We start from the raw sequence: 15,180 nt of genomic DNA on the forward strand, positions 1-15,180 counted from the left end.
TTCTAAGGGACGGTGCTGATTAGGCTTTTGTCTTTGCTTTTTCCCCCACACCTGCTGTCTTTAGCAGCACCAGTTAGGTTTTGTATGGCAACTGAAGGCAACTAGGAGGAGGTTCAGGGAAAATAAAGTCCCACAACCATTTCTCTTCCTATTGATAATAGTTGAAGCTAGCAAAATCGTCACATAGACATCAAGATTCCTTTTTAATGAAACAGTTTTATTTAGCGTCCTTTATAGTCCAAAGAGAATCGACTTATATAAACTGCAAGAGGCCTTATAGAGTCTCTTGGACATGGGTCCCCAGTCCCTCATGAGGAGGGGCAGCTGTTCATTTCATTGAAGATGAGGCGAGTGGAGGGGCAGGGGTGGCAAGAGCTGTGGAGACTGGTGGGGAAGGAGTAATGCTGCCAGCTTTGCATGTTTACCCGCTGGAATGTCAACAGAGAAGAGCGTGGGGGGAGAAGCGGGTGGCAAACAGCTGAAAGGGCTGCCATATTGGGGAATCTTGACTATGTGGTTGGGTGGTAATAATCCCCGATGAAAAACAGTGTCAGGGAGTGGGTGAGGGACAGAAACAACAACGAGGCTGGAAGCAGATGGACTAAAGGGCGCACTGTGCTGTCCTTCCCTGCTCACTTAGGCCTAGTCTCATGCCTGCTTCCTACCTCAGCCAGCAGAAACAGGGGCTCGATCACATCTCTCTCCACCTGCAATTCAAAATGAATCAGCTCCTGAGCCAGCTTGTCCTCTGTTTCTCCACAGAGTTTCAGCATCTTCCTGCAACCAAAGGGGAAGAAAACATACTGAATACCCTAGAAAGCAAGATGTCACCGCATCATACTGTCATCACCTCCGGCTGGGTAAACTTTCATGAGACAGTGTTAATAAATTGGTTGATTTCCATGGCGTCCCATTGACCAACTTGCTCCATCCGCTTGCATTTCTGAAGTCATCAGTTTGTTAAATGATGCTGAGTACCTACTGTGTGCTTGTGGTAAAAAGGGACACGTAGGGAAACATGAGAGAGAGAGGGAGAGGACAGACTCACGCATGCTAAATCCATAGACCTAAAAAGAGCCAGTGTTTCTATCTCCCCTGAGAGCACCGGAGAACCCAGCTAAAATTGATGCATGAACAAACTAACATCTTCAAACACACACCAAAACTCAACTTTACTACGCTCTAACAGAAAGAAAACTCTTTCTCCTAAGCTATGAAAAGTTATTTAACACAGGATGTAGACAATTATCCACTGAAAAATCGAAACAGAAAAACCATTCCAAAAGTTTACTAATAATGGGCAAACAAAAGACCTGAATGAGTAGAAAGTTATGCCATATTCCTAGGTGAGAGATCACAACATTTCAAAGATGTTAATTCCCCTGAATGGTATACAAGCAGTTCTCCCTTGCATGGTACCACGTTAACTGAAACTCACATAAAGAGTGTTTTCAAATCAATAAAAGTATGGGAAGAGGTAATTGTTATTCTAAGTTAGTACGTACCTTTCCTGTCCCTATTTTTACACTTTTACCACATACGTATGTGTTCACATACAATATATAATCCTGCTCCTTCACTCAGTTCAAAAAACTTACACCAATGGTTTCGCCCTGAACCTATCCTGCTATTATTTGTGATTTATTTATTATTTCTTTTTTAAAGATTGGTACCTGTGCTAACATCTGTTGCCAATCTTTTTTTTTTTTGGTCTTCTTCTCCCTCAAAGTCGCCGGTACATAGTTGTCTATTCTAGTTGTGAGTGCCTCTGGCTGTGCTATATGGGACGCTGCCTCAACATGACCTGATGAGCAGTGCCATGTCCATGCCCAAGATCCAAACCACCAAAATCCTGGGCCACCGAAGCAGAGTGCATGAACTTAACCACTCCGCCACGGGGCCAGCCCCTATTATTCGCTTTTTAGATTCATCATTATCTCTGGGGCTTATCCATCTTGACACATGCCGAATTAGATCATTTTGCAGTACAGAATTCCATTCTATGGATATATCACCATTTATTAAGCCTTTCCGTACCAGCAATTTTTGGCTAGCAGTGCTGCAGTACATATGCTGTCTCTTTCTGCAGGTGTGAAAATTCTTCTGTGCAAAGGAGAGAAGATATGCATACCCTTAACCTTACGAGATATTGCCAAATTGCTCTCCAGAGTGACAGTACTGGCTTCACTCTCAAATGAGAGTTCCCACTGCTCTACACTCTTGCCAACTCACAGTACTGGTAAGGCATTTTAATTTCTGCCACACTGGTGGATTCAAAATATCTGATTCTGGCTTTAGTTTGCATTCCTTGACTACCGGTGAGACTGAGTATCTTTTCACGTTTTGGACAATCCAGCATCCCTCTTCCATGAAGTGCCTATTCATAGTCTTTGGCTATTTTTGTATCAGGACCTATTTATTGGAATTTATTCATAGAGTTCTTTATATACTTACAGACATGCATGTGGATATAGAATGATTCCAATTCTTTTTCATATTTGCTGCAAATGCCAACTCCCAGGTTGTGCGTTCATCTTTGTACCTTTTTAATGGTGTCTTTTATCTGATTCTTCTAACTCCATATTTCTACTGCTACTTCTTTTTAAAATTTTTAGCATTCACTATTGACTCTTAACTACAGAAAATGACAATTTAGCTATATTTACATTCCCCCCCTCTATTTATTTGTATCAGTAGATAGTCTTTACACTATATTTTGACTCCATATGCTATTCGGAGTTAAGCTGGGGAGTGTATTATGATCACTGGTCTTTCCTGCACACTTAGTGGTTCTCTCTGGAGTTAATAACTGCCTTGTCTTGGTTTGCTTTAGTTTTCTGTATACCTGATTGAACCCAAAATCCTCTGCCACTTTTCTAGTTTGCCTCTTAAGATACTGAACCACACTTGACATGAACGAATTTCATCTTCTTGAACTAGTCTCTCCCAGACCCATGTCAATCAAGATTGAGTTTTCCTTCTATCCCTAGGCACAGCTGTCTTCCTGCGATCTTCCTCCACCATTTCCTGGGATTCTCTCTCTCCTTCTCTGTCCCGGGTTGAACATGCTGTTTCCTATATCCTGTTTCCTATATTCCTATTCCTTTCTTTCTTGGTCACTCCTCCACCACGGAACACCTCATGCTTTAGCTTTCTGAGAAGAGTGTGAGGGGAGTCCACTTCTGAGACCTTGCATGTCACAACATTCTCCTCCCCCCTCACATTGATTGATAGCGAGGCAGGATACTAAATTCCATGCTTCATATTCCTTCAGAATTTTGAAGGCATTGTTCAATAATCTGCTAGCTTCCATTATTGCTTTTGGCAAGTCTGGAAGCATTCAGATTTCTTACCCTTTGTAAGTGACCATTTTTTTCTCCGGAAGGTTGTAGAATCTTTTGTCACTAGTACTCATTGGCAGTGAGCCCACGCACAGGGTTAAATTTTTCTATTGCATTACGAGCTCACTGGGCCCTTTCAATATAGAAACTTATGTCCTTCAGTTCTGGAAAACTCTTTTGGATTATTTTTTTCATTATGATTAGGATTATGATTTCTTCCTCTCCATTTCTCAGAACTCCTGTTATATAGGCCTAAGACCTCCAGGTTGGTCCTCTAATTTTCTAACATCTATTTTCTACATTTTTGTCTTTTTGCTCTCTTTTCTGGATGATTTCTTCAACTTTATCTTCCAAACCTTCTACTGAGAATGTCCTGTTCTTCATTTCTATGAGCTTGTTTCTGATCTCTGAATATTTCTTTCCTATAAGTATTTTTTAATTAACATCCTGTTCTTTTATTTCATAGATGCATTATCTTCTCTTATCACTTGAAAATTTAAGTGATAGTTTTCCTGAAATCTTTTCCACACAATATCAATTTCTTCCTGATTGTTTTGGCGTCTAGGCTTCAGGTTAGAGACTTTCCTCCAACGTCTGGTGACCTGTCTATCTTCAAGAATGGAGACTACAAAGCTCAGAGTATGTGAGTGAAGCTCGTCAGCTGTGAGCTGGTCTGCAGGATGATCTAGCTGGGCCATTCACTAGAGCACTGCCCCCTCCAATGTCCTGGAATGTTTAGTTCATTCCCATTGGGCTGGTCAGATTCTCCAAAGAACGTTCTTCTAACTTCCTGCCTAGAGGGTAAAGGCCTGGGAGCCGCATGAGTAGGGGAAGAGTCTCAGCATCTGGTATGCATTAGATCATTTAATTCTCTTCTGTAATGACAAGGACCCTTACATTCCACGGTGCCTGGTGTCCCCAGTCTAGGGATGTTCTGTTCTGCCTTCTCTGGAGCATCAAGCTCCAGACTTCTCTTAGGGTTGGAGGCAAGGGACAAGAGTCTCCCAGAGGTATGGATAAGGGCTGGGTCTGAGTGGTCTAAATGGCACCTGACTAGCTTTCAACCCACATTCTTGATTTTAATCACCACGCCACCCCCAAAGACCCACTATTCCAGACCTCCCTGGTGCTGCCAATCCCTAAGCCTTGTCAGCATTTCATGGTATAAATGATGTGGGTTCTCTGCATATCCCCCTTCCGGCTTGGGAGTCAGCTCCCTGGGACTTGCTAAGTCAGTTCCCAGTCAATCGTAATGCTTTACAGCACACAAAATGTTGTTGCTTGTCTTCTTTCCTGTTTTTCTTGTCTTTATGGGTTTATGTCTGTTAAGAAAAGAAAAGCTCTTTATTGTAGTGGATTTGGGAAGGGAACGAAATCAGACACGTTTGTTCAGTCTGTCTTCTTTACCTGGATGTCCTCCATCCCTTTAATTTCAGCCATGCTGTGTCATCATGTTTTAGACCTGTCTCTTAGAAAGAGCACACAGCAGGATTTCACGTTTATCCATCTGAGACTCTCTATATTATAAAAAGTTGACTTTATTCCATTTACATCTCTTATAATTATAGATATATGTGCATTAATTGCTATTACCTTTATTTTCTGTTTTCCGTGTATCCTGCTTTTCTTTGCTTTTTTCTCTTTTAGTCCCTTCTATGGGTTTTTTCTATTTTATTTATTTCCCTTTCCATCCTTTTATTGGTTTTGACGTTATAAATTCTATTTCCATTCTTTCTGTAGTTACTCTTACTTTTCTTACATGCAAACTTCCCTTTAAGTTTAAATGTAATATCTTTATCCTCCTTTCAAACAATATAAGAGCTTGAAACACCAATTCTGTTTGCAATGCTTCATGTGATTATTTTCTAGTATTTTAGTTTCACTTTGCTTTAATGCCCCCCCAAATTAATCACTGTTATATTGCTATTTTTTAATTCAATATTTATTTATATTTCCTTACACTGAAGAGTAGCAGAATTTGCCACCCCAAAATATGCCACTTTGGCACAAGGATGATTTTGAGCTGAAGGGAACCTAGAAGAAGATATAAAAAAGCTCTCTGCCCTCCCCCTATGTACCTAAAAGCAGGACATAAATTTGTAAAGTTGTCCCCCCTTCCCCTCTCTACTAGGAAGGAGAGAAGTTAATCACCAGAGCAAACTGTAGACCCCTATCAGCCCAGAAAAGGCACCAGAGGAACCTACATTACAAACCTTACTAAGTAGTCCTTATCTTCCATTAGTTCCCTCATATATTTGCTTTCCCACAATTTGTCACCCTAGACAATCAAATTTCTTTTCCTTTGTCTTGTCACTTCTCTAAAAATTGTTGTTTTGTGAAAAACGTGATATAAGCCCAACTTTTTCCACCCCTTCGAGTGACTCATCACTGAGTTCTCCCATGTGTACGCAACGCACGTGTTAATAAAATGTGTATGCTTTTCTCTTGTTAATCTGTCTTTTGTCAATTTAATGTTCAGGGCCCCAATAAGAAACCCAAGAAGAGTAGAGGGAAAAATAAGATTTTTTCATCCCCTACACCAGATTTACTAATTTTTTATGCTGTCTTGCTAATTGCATTGCATTCCTTTCTTCTGGACATAATCTATTTCACATAACCTCGACTAGTTCTCTCAGTGAGAAAGCGCGAGCAGTAACTTCTCCAAATCTTTGCCTGAAAATATCTTCATTTCCGCCTTATTCTTGAACAGTGATTTAGTTTATCGTAGAATCTAGGTTTCTCATATTTTTTCTCAATGCTTGAAGATATTCCTCCATTATTTCCTGACATTTACTTTGGCTAATGAATAGTCTGTTTACAGTCTAACTGTTCTTTTATGTATAATTATCTTTTTCTCTGATTGACTTTAAAGTCTCTCTTTTTTGTTAATAATCTGTAGTTTTACTACAATATGTCCAGGGATGGATGTCCTTTTGTTGATTCAATCAGGACTTTCTCTGCTTCTTAAATCTAAAGACTTATGTTTTTCTTCAAACCTAGAAAAGAAACATTCAACCATAAACTTTCCCTTCTCTCTCTTTTCTTCTTCAGGAACTACCGCTAGACATAACACGGCAGCTTTGCATTCTGTCACCCACGCCTCTCCACCTAGTGACGCTTCTCTCCCGCACTTCCTTCTGTTCATTCTAGGTGGCAACTTCAGATCTGTTTCAAGTTCACCAATTCTCTATTTATGTGCAATTTCCAGTTTATCTCAATTAAGTTTTTAAATTATAGTAAGTATGATTTGAATCTTAAAAAGTTCCATCTGGTTTTTGATTCTGCGTATTTTTATCACATTGTTTGATTCTTTGGGTCAAGGAATTTTTGACTTCATTATATTTTTAAATTTCATCTTATATATCATTTTTTATAGTTTCTTTCATATTGTCCTATTATTTTTAGTTCTTAGGGTACTGATTCTCCTACTGATTGTGCCTGCTGAGTCTCTCTCATGATGATTCTATTTTTAGCTTGTTTTTATTGTGAGCTCAAAATCAGCAAGGGCTGTTCTTCTGGGAATCCTATAAGTTCTGACATCTGACATGGAGAGGTTTTATATTTGCTTCTGCTGGAGCCGTAGGGATTTCAATTGTCCTTCAACAGTTTTATGCTAATTTCTCCACTTGGGAGTCGCCTTGCTGCAAAAATAGTATGACTTCAGGGCCTGGGGTTCTGATTTCTCACGTAAACTTTTCTTCTACTCCACCCAGCCCCCAGCCAGACTACAGGTGTCCTAGTGCTCCCCTGAGGAGCTCCAGTCCCCTTTTCACGGATGGGGACTTACCTAGAGTTGGCCCAAACCCATGCATGGTATCACCTTACCCAAGAAGTGTGTCATCTCCAAGGATAGCTGACCCTTCCATCAAACACTGAGCCAGTGTTGTCAAAGGCAATTTTTTCTGAAAAGGAAAAAAAACGTTGTCATGAAAACAACCTCCAACGTCACCCAGCTACTCTCAAATAGCAAAAAGCCAAATACTTGCCTAGACACTATATTAGCTAAGAAACAAACTGATTTTAAAATGTTTAAAACCTAAAAATGCATAGGATACCATGATGGGTTAGAATCAGAGATGTCAAAAATCAGAAAATTAAAACAAATTAAAATTGCCAATTTGGAAAATAAGCCTAAGGTTTACATGCTGTATTTTAAAATAAGGTGGGATGGCAGCAAGCAAAAAAGAGAAAATTTCAAAATTACATTAACAAAGATCTGAGCAATGCTTTAATTTCCAAAAATCTCCTGTGAAGTGTATTAGCCTTATTTTATGAACAAGGCAGCTTACGGTCAAGAAAGAAAAAGTGTTCACATACAATTACAATGCAAACAAACTAAGCATCAAAATAAAGACATACTCCAAGAAAGACATAAAATGGCCAAAAAGCACATGAAAAGATGCTTAACATCATTAGTCATTAGGGAAATCCAAATCAAAACCACAATGATACCACCTCACATCCACTGGGCTGGCTAAATAATATTAATATATTTAAAAAACACACACAGAGAGAGAAAATAAGTATTGCTGAGCATGTATAAAAATTGGAACCTCATGATTTGCTGGTGGAAATGTAAAATGGTGCAGCACTGTGAAAAACTTTAGCAGTATTTCAATAAGTTAAATAAAATTACCATATGGCCCAGCAATTCCATGCTTGGCTATATACTCAAAATAACTGAAAAGAGGTGGTCAAATATAAACATGCACATGAATGTGAAAAGCACATTCACAATATTCACAATAGCCAAGAGGTGCAAACAGCTCAAATGTCTATCAGTGGATGAGTGGATAAACAAAATGTGGTATATCCATACAATGGAATACTACACAGCCATAAAAATGGTCCTGATATGTGACAGAATGTGGATAAACCTTGAAAACATCATGCTAAGTGAAATAAGCCAGGGCATATATTGTATGATTCTATTTATATGAAATGCCCAGAATAAACAAATCCATGAAGACAGAAAGTAAATTACAGGTTGCCAGGGGCTAGGGGGAGGGGGAATGGGGAATGATTGCTTAATGAGTATGGGGTTTCCTTTGGGATGGTGAAAAGGTTCTGGAACTAGATAGTGGTGGTAGTTACACAATATTGTGACTGTACTAAATGTCACTGAACCGTAACTTTAAAATAGTTAGAATGGTTAGCTTTATGTTATATGGGAAGGGGGGGAGGGAGAGAAGAAGGAAGGGAGAGAAAAGAGGAAGGGAGGAAGGCAGGGAGGAACTTGGGAAGGCCGGAGCATGATCAGGGGTGTTGCTTGATCCACTTTCCCTCCTTACCAGGTATCGACAAGCCGCTCCTTACTGAGCCTAAACCATCCGGCACACACTGAAAACAAGGTAAGAACTGCCAGCATATCCCCAGGTCTTCTAGTCCTCACTGCTACACAGATAGTTCTTCAAACGGAAAGTTACTGAACCACACCTGGCTCACAGCCTCCTACCGTAGGACACAGAGAGCTCCGGCTGTAATTCATTTACTAACCCAGTATTTGTGAAGTGCCCACTCAGGCACCACACCAGTGGCGAATGAGACTAGACACTCCCACAGAACTTACATTCTAATGCAGGGAGAAAAATAATAAGCATGGGAACTATGAGGAGATCATTTCAAATGGTTGGAAGTGCTGTGGACAACCGAAAGCAGGAAAATTGGTAGAGAGGGCAGCTGTGGGGTGTGGAGCTGTGATGAGGAAAGACTTCTCAGAGGGGTGACATTTAAGGTGCAACCTGAAGGAAGAGTCAGCCAGGCCTCAAGAAGATTTGGGAGAGAACATTCCAGGCAGAGGGAATTGCAAGTGCAAAGGCCCAGAGGTGGGAACTAATATGGCCAGTTCAAGGTCCCCAAGGTGGGCAACATGGCTGGAGCCCAGTGAGTGATAGGAAGAGTGGCAGGAGAAGAGGGCAAAGGTGAGATGGGGCAGGGCCTTGTCAGCCAGATGCAGGCACTGGGGTTTCATTCTAAGGGCATCTCAGGACCATTGGAGGGCTTGTTTAAAAAGAGCATGATCGGATTAAAATAACTCAATCCTGAAACAGACAAAAGATGACTTGAGAGAGGGGTCAAGGTGGAGACAGATTTTTAGGGCTCCATCCATTAGAACTTAGGAATCTGCTTTGAACATTCCCCCAGAAGAGCTGCATGCCCTCAGATCTCTCCAGGGAAGAACATGGAGGTAGGTCACCCCTCAAGAGTGATATGGAAGCTCATGGGGTTCCCAAGAGAAACCAGGTGGGGAGAACCCAGGACCTGTGTGGATAAAGCCTTCAACACATCTCTGCTACATCCCCCTCCACAGAAGTCAGATGCCTTCCACTCAAGGGATAAACTCGGGGCCGTCCCCATGGCCGAGTGGTTAAGTTCGCGTGCTCTGCTTCGGCAGCCCAGGGTTTCGCTGGTTCGGATCTTCGGTGGGGACATGGCACAACTCGTCGGGCCACGTTGAGGCAGCATCCCAAATGCCACAACTAGAAGGACCCACAACTAAAATATACAACTATGTACTGGGGAGATTTGGGGAGCAAAAAAAAAAAAAAGGATTAACTTATTACCCCACCATTTCAAATAAAATGGGACATTCTTCTTGGTAAAAACCAGATCAGGCAAGTCAGTGTTAATACATCCAAATTTAAATACCACTTTCTTGTTGTCCCACAAAGCTATTAGGTAAAAGTTTCCAGAGACTTAATTAAAAGCACAGGAAACAGTATCTAGGAGAGCATCTGCTCCCACCTCACCTTTTTAAAAAAGTTATTTAAAGCACACTTTTAGAAAAATGTCTAAAGTGGTTAAAAAAGAAAAGAAAAGAGAAAGAGTTGAGCAGGTATAGTATTTTTGGTATACTCACAAAGAGAGCATGGCTTAAGGTATTAGTCCATAATCAGGGGCGATTTTGTCCCCCCCAGGGGCATTTGGCAATATCTGGAGACAGTTTTGGTTGTCACATGTGGTGAACACTACTCGTATCTAGTGGGAAGAGGCGAGGGATGCTGCTAAACATGCTAAAATGCACAGGACACTCCCTCGCAATAATGAATTAGCCAGCCCACACTATCATGAGTGCCAAGGCTGACAAACTCCACGGCTTAAGCAATGGTCTTCAATCTGCAAATTCCTAAAATATCCCAGGAACCAACCAGTGAAGATGCTCTGCCCCAATGTCAGGTAGCACAATTCTAGTATTGGTCAGCAAACACACAAAAATACCCATTTTGTTTTGTGCTGAGCATCACGATCCACCTTTAGGGCAGGAATGCTGCTTTTCTGTGTCCTTCGTCAAAATTTGACATGGAAGCAAGGTCAGAGAGGATCTTGCCTGTAGCAGACTAAAAGGGACTTCCAACGGCCTGGGAGTCGACATCCTTTGAAGAAATTTATCTAGCAGTAGGTGAGTGGAGCTTTTCCAAATATGGAAGATTAGTCCAATTACTTCTGTCAGTGAGTCAAGAAGAAAACTGTCTGTGGGTGACTGAAGGAGTGAAGGTCAAGATCAACAGAACAAGAAAAGCAACTCGGGGCTACAAGGCTGTTCAGAATCTATGCAGGGAGGATGGTGAGGAGACAGCCAAGTGTCTGTTCTCCAAAATTCACTCTGGAAAAACCAGTTTGAAGCAGTATGACTGGAGGGGCCCTCCTCCTGAGCCAGGGAGGCAACATTATTTTCCAGTCGTTTCTAGTCACTCAACACCCTCAGTAATGACTCTGAGAAGCTCTTAGGTGGCAAAGAGGGTAGCATTAAGTGACAAAGTACCACAAAATTCAAGTTATTCCTGGTTCAATTGCCTTTTAATTCTTAGGACTTTAACATGGACAATAACCTTTCTCTACCACGTCTGTCTGTCTACAGCAAAATGAATGAACTAATTTTGAGCAGGAATTATATGCATGTGGTACCAAACTCAAAAGGTGCTAGAGGGTTTACGTCAAAAAGTCTCCTTCCGGTCCTTAACTCTGAGCCACGTAGTGGTCACAGTCTCATCAGAGACCAGGACAGTGGCCAGTTTTTTGTGCATCCTTCCAAAAATATTCTAGGCAGACCCAGCTATGTACGTGTGTCCATTTTTAGTGGCTACACCTGTCCCCGCAAATGTCAGCACTATATACACACCCCACTCTATGCCTTCCTTTCCTGTTCGCGTAGAGAGGGATCTTCCATGTCATTTCCTATTGTGACATACAGAGCTGCCTCATTCTTTTTTTTAAATAGCTACATAGATCATTGAATGAGGATGACAAAATGTATTTAAAAAGTCCTCTAATGAGGGTGCAACTGTCACAAGCCAGGGCCTGTGCTTGTGGCACGAGTGACTCTCATGAGGAAGAATTCACTCGAGGAGAGATGAGAACATGAGTGTCTGGATTCCAAGGGTGGGAGTGGGGGGTTAACTGAGTAAAACCTCTGTGGAAATCAACGATGAGTTTTTGTCTCGATGCTTTAAGAATCAAGAAATCAGACAGAAGCCACCAAACAAAAAGGGGAAGGAAGAAATGGGCTAAGGTGTATATCTTCATGTCAAAACGGGAATAGTGACCATCTGTAATCAAAGGCGGCAGAAAGTAAGCAGTCAGTGGCCTGTAACTCACAACAAACTGCACATTATTTCTATTTCTAAAGAAATTCTCTGAGACAAAGGAAAAATGGAGGGCTCCATAGATGCGGGCCTGTGACGCCCGCTCAGATGCGGGGCTGTGACGTACTGCTCGCATGTGACGGAGGTGTCCTCTGCTGTCTGCCCACACTCTGTTCACCCCACTTCACCTACAAGGCTGTTGAGTCTTGGAAGGATGACTGCCCACAGCTCTGGAAGAGCTGCTGGAGCTCGTTCCCTCAGCTGACAAGGATCCAGGCTGAGACAGTCACCTAATACTCAGGTGAATATTGGTGCCCAGGGAAGAAGACCTTACTTAGAAAGCCTCATCCAGGAAGCCAGTGATTGTCCTGGTCAAAAAGAAGCTATTCAAATGAAGTTTCCCCTGATTCTAGTGTACTGACAGAACCTGAAGAATTAAGGGTAGGGAAGACAGAACAGCCTAGGGTTTGAAGTAGTCAGTCTGACTGGTCTATGATGCCTGTGCTCTCTAAAATGATCTTAGGCATAAGCAACACAGTTTATAGGGTGACTGAGACAAAAAGTCTGTGCTAACATCCACTGTATTCCCCAAACACACAGACACACAGACACACACACAGACATACATACCCACCCATATACACACACACTCCACATCCTCCATTTCTGAAAACTGCTCTCTACTATTCCATAATTCCAAGCCCAATCAATACTTCTGTGGCTCATCTTCACCTGCACAAAAGACACAGCCCAGACTTGTTGCTCAGTAGCAGTCCTCAATGGTCGTTTCAGCCTAATAGTGGGGCCATAATAACAGCAGCAGGTTATATTTCTTTAATATTTACTTATGTTAAGCATTGTGCTAAGCATTTACATGCATGACCTCACTAAACTCTCAAACAATCCTATTGGGTGGAAATTCATTATTGTTATTACCATTTTCCAAATGAAGAAACCAAGGCATCTAGAGGTAATTGACTTGCCCAAGGTCAGGTATAATTAGGAAGCAGGAGAGCTGGGCTTCAACCTCAGCTAATTAGATTCCAGAGCTTAAACTCAGAACTGTCATGCTAAATTGTTTCTGTACAGAATAGGAAGGATTCAGTCTGGCTCACTGATGTGTTAGGCAGATCCCAAGCCTAAAACACTCATGGACCATCCATTCATGACACAAATTTATTCTTAGCATTGCCTACCACGTGGCAAGCCGTGTTCTAGGCATTAAGAATATAGTCAGGATGGAAAGACAAGATCCCCAATCCGATGGAGCTCACATACCAGTGATGAGGAACAGACACATGAGCAAATGAATGATCACGACGATTTCAGATAATAACACATGCTATGAAGAAAATAAAATAGGATGATGTGATTTGGGGATGGAGGGAGCAAAGGTATTAGGTGGTTTAAGCCACACTGAGAAGGTGACACTTGAGCTGAGAATTGAACAATAAGAAGTTGCTGACCTAAAATGCTGAGTAAGAATATTCCATACAGAGTGAAGAGCAAGTGCAAAGACCTCAAGAAGGGTGGGAGGTAGGCGTGTTCAATAACAGGGTAGTGCAGTGGGAGAGTGATGACTGAGGGGAGGGCAGTGAGACCTGAGCTCAGAGATGCAGGTAGAAGACAGATCATTAGGGTCCAGGGGCCGAGGTGGGGAGCTTGGATTTTATTCTACAATGGGAAGCCTTTGGTGGGATGTAAGGAGTGTGGCATCACCTAATTTCCATTTTAAACACTCACTCAGGCTGCTGTAGAGCATGGGTTAAGAAGGGGGTGGAGGTCAGAGTGGAGAGCGGAAGATCTGCTAGGAACCACTGTGTTGAGGCAAGAGATGATAGTCGCACGGAATAGGGTGGGCAATGTGGAAGCAAATGGAAATTCCTTGCAGGAAGAGCTAGTAGGACTTAATGAAAGACTGGATGTAGGGGGCATGGAAACAGAAGAATAACGGATGATGTCTGGGACTCAGATGTCACAAGTGGGTGGATTTACAGCACCATTCTCCATTCTCTGCTTTCTTTGCTAGATCTTCCTCCTCTTAGAGCTTAAAATACTGTAGTTCCTGGGGTTCTTGACTGAAGGGCCATTTGTCTTCTCACTTTGTATTTCCTCCCTAGGTGATCTCATCAACCCCCATGGATGCAAAAGTCACTCAAGCCAGGGACCTTGAAAACTCGTTCCCTTCCTCATTCAATTGCCAAGTCCTGGATACTTGACCTCCATTACCTACCACATCTGCTGATTTCTCTGTCTTCACTGTCCCCATCGCGCCTTACTGAGACTGCTCCCATATTTGTCTGACTGTCCCTTACTTCCCCCAAGGCTGCTACCCAATTAACCCGTTCTTCACACAATCACCAATGGGTCTGATCACATTGCTCCTGATTAGAACACTGGCTTTCCACCATTCTTAGGGAAAAGGTCCAAATCCTTACCATGGCCGACAGGGCGAGCTCAGGCCCCTGCAGCCCATCTCACAGCCCTCTCCTCATCACTCTCCATTCTCCAGTCACCCTGGCTACCTTCGTGTGTCTCACACACGCCAAACTCGTTCCTCTCTCTGGGAACTCTGCACATGTTGCCCCTTGTCCCACAAGCCCTTTTACTGGTTTTGGTGCTGCTAGCTTTTGCTTGTCCTTAAAGGCCACTTCCTCACGGACACCTTCTTCCATTTTTTTCCTAGTAAGCTAGTCCTCTTGGCACTAAGACATTATCTGAGTAACTAATAAATTCTGCACGTGATGCCTGCTCCCCTCTGGACCACGAGCTTCCAGAGGACAGGTACTGCACTCAGCACCTGGCATATACATCGCTTTGCACGGCAGACTTGGTACTCTGAATATTTGCTGACTAAGGTGGGGAAACACTTTCATATGCTAACACTGCATTTGCTGAAGTGACTTCCCTATGGGAAATGCAAGGATGGTAAAAAATCACACATTTTCATTATACTGGTAAGTCTTAAAAACCTGGGACTTAACTAGCTTTTAGCGGGGACTAAAGTAGGCAAAATGGAAACCTAACTCATATCCTTTCCACTCCCCAGTTTAAGTGAGTACCCACCAGAGAATACTACTCTCGTCCCTGAGACAGTGACAACAAAACGCCACTTTTCTGCCCAGCCCCAGCTTTCAGGGCCAAACCTTTAAAGGTGTATGATAAAAGTTTTAGTGCTGGAAACTGTAACTAAACTGCTAAAGGCTACTGAGCCTGTTTAAAGAGAAGTGACAAACAGCAACAGTTTACATGTGCTC

At 42.2% G+C, this 15,180-nt stretch overlaps 1 protein-coding gene across 4 annotated transcripts in view; it reads right to left on the reverse strand.

Moving 5' to 3' along the window:
• ARHGAP44 (Rho GTPase activating protein 44) overlaps window positions 1-15,180 on the reverse strand; it is a 184,670-nt gene that overhangs the window by 64,271 nt on the left and 105,219 nt on the right. For all 4 annotated transcript variants that reach the window (XM_014864181.3, XM_014864180.3, XM_070482315.1 and 1 more), the window contains exons 4-5: window positions 7,167-7,243; window positions 666-777 (exon numbers count right to left, since the gene is read on the reverse strand). In XM_014864181.3, coding sequence (XP_014719667.1) covers window positions 666-777; window positions 7,167-7,243 — 189 coding nt within the window. The remainder of the gene's footprint in view (window positions 1-665; window positions 778-7,166; window positions 7,244-15,180) is intronic.

Source organism: Equus asinus, chromosome 13, assembly GCF_041296235.1.
Source record: "Equus asinus isolate D_3611 breed Donkey chromosome 13, EquAss-T2T_v2, whole genome shotgun sequence".
NCBI lineage: Eukaryota > Metazoa > Chordata > Mammalia > Perissodactyla > Equidae > Equus > Equus asinus.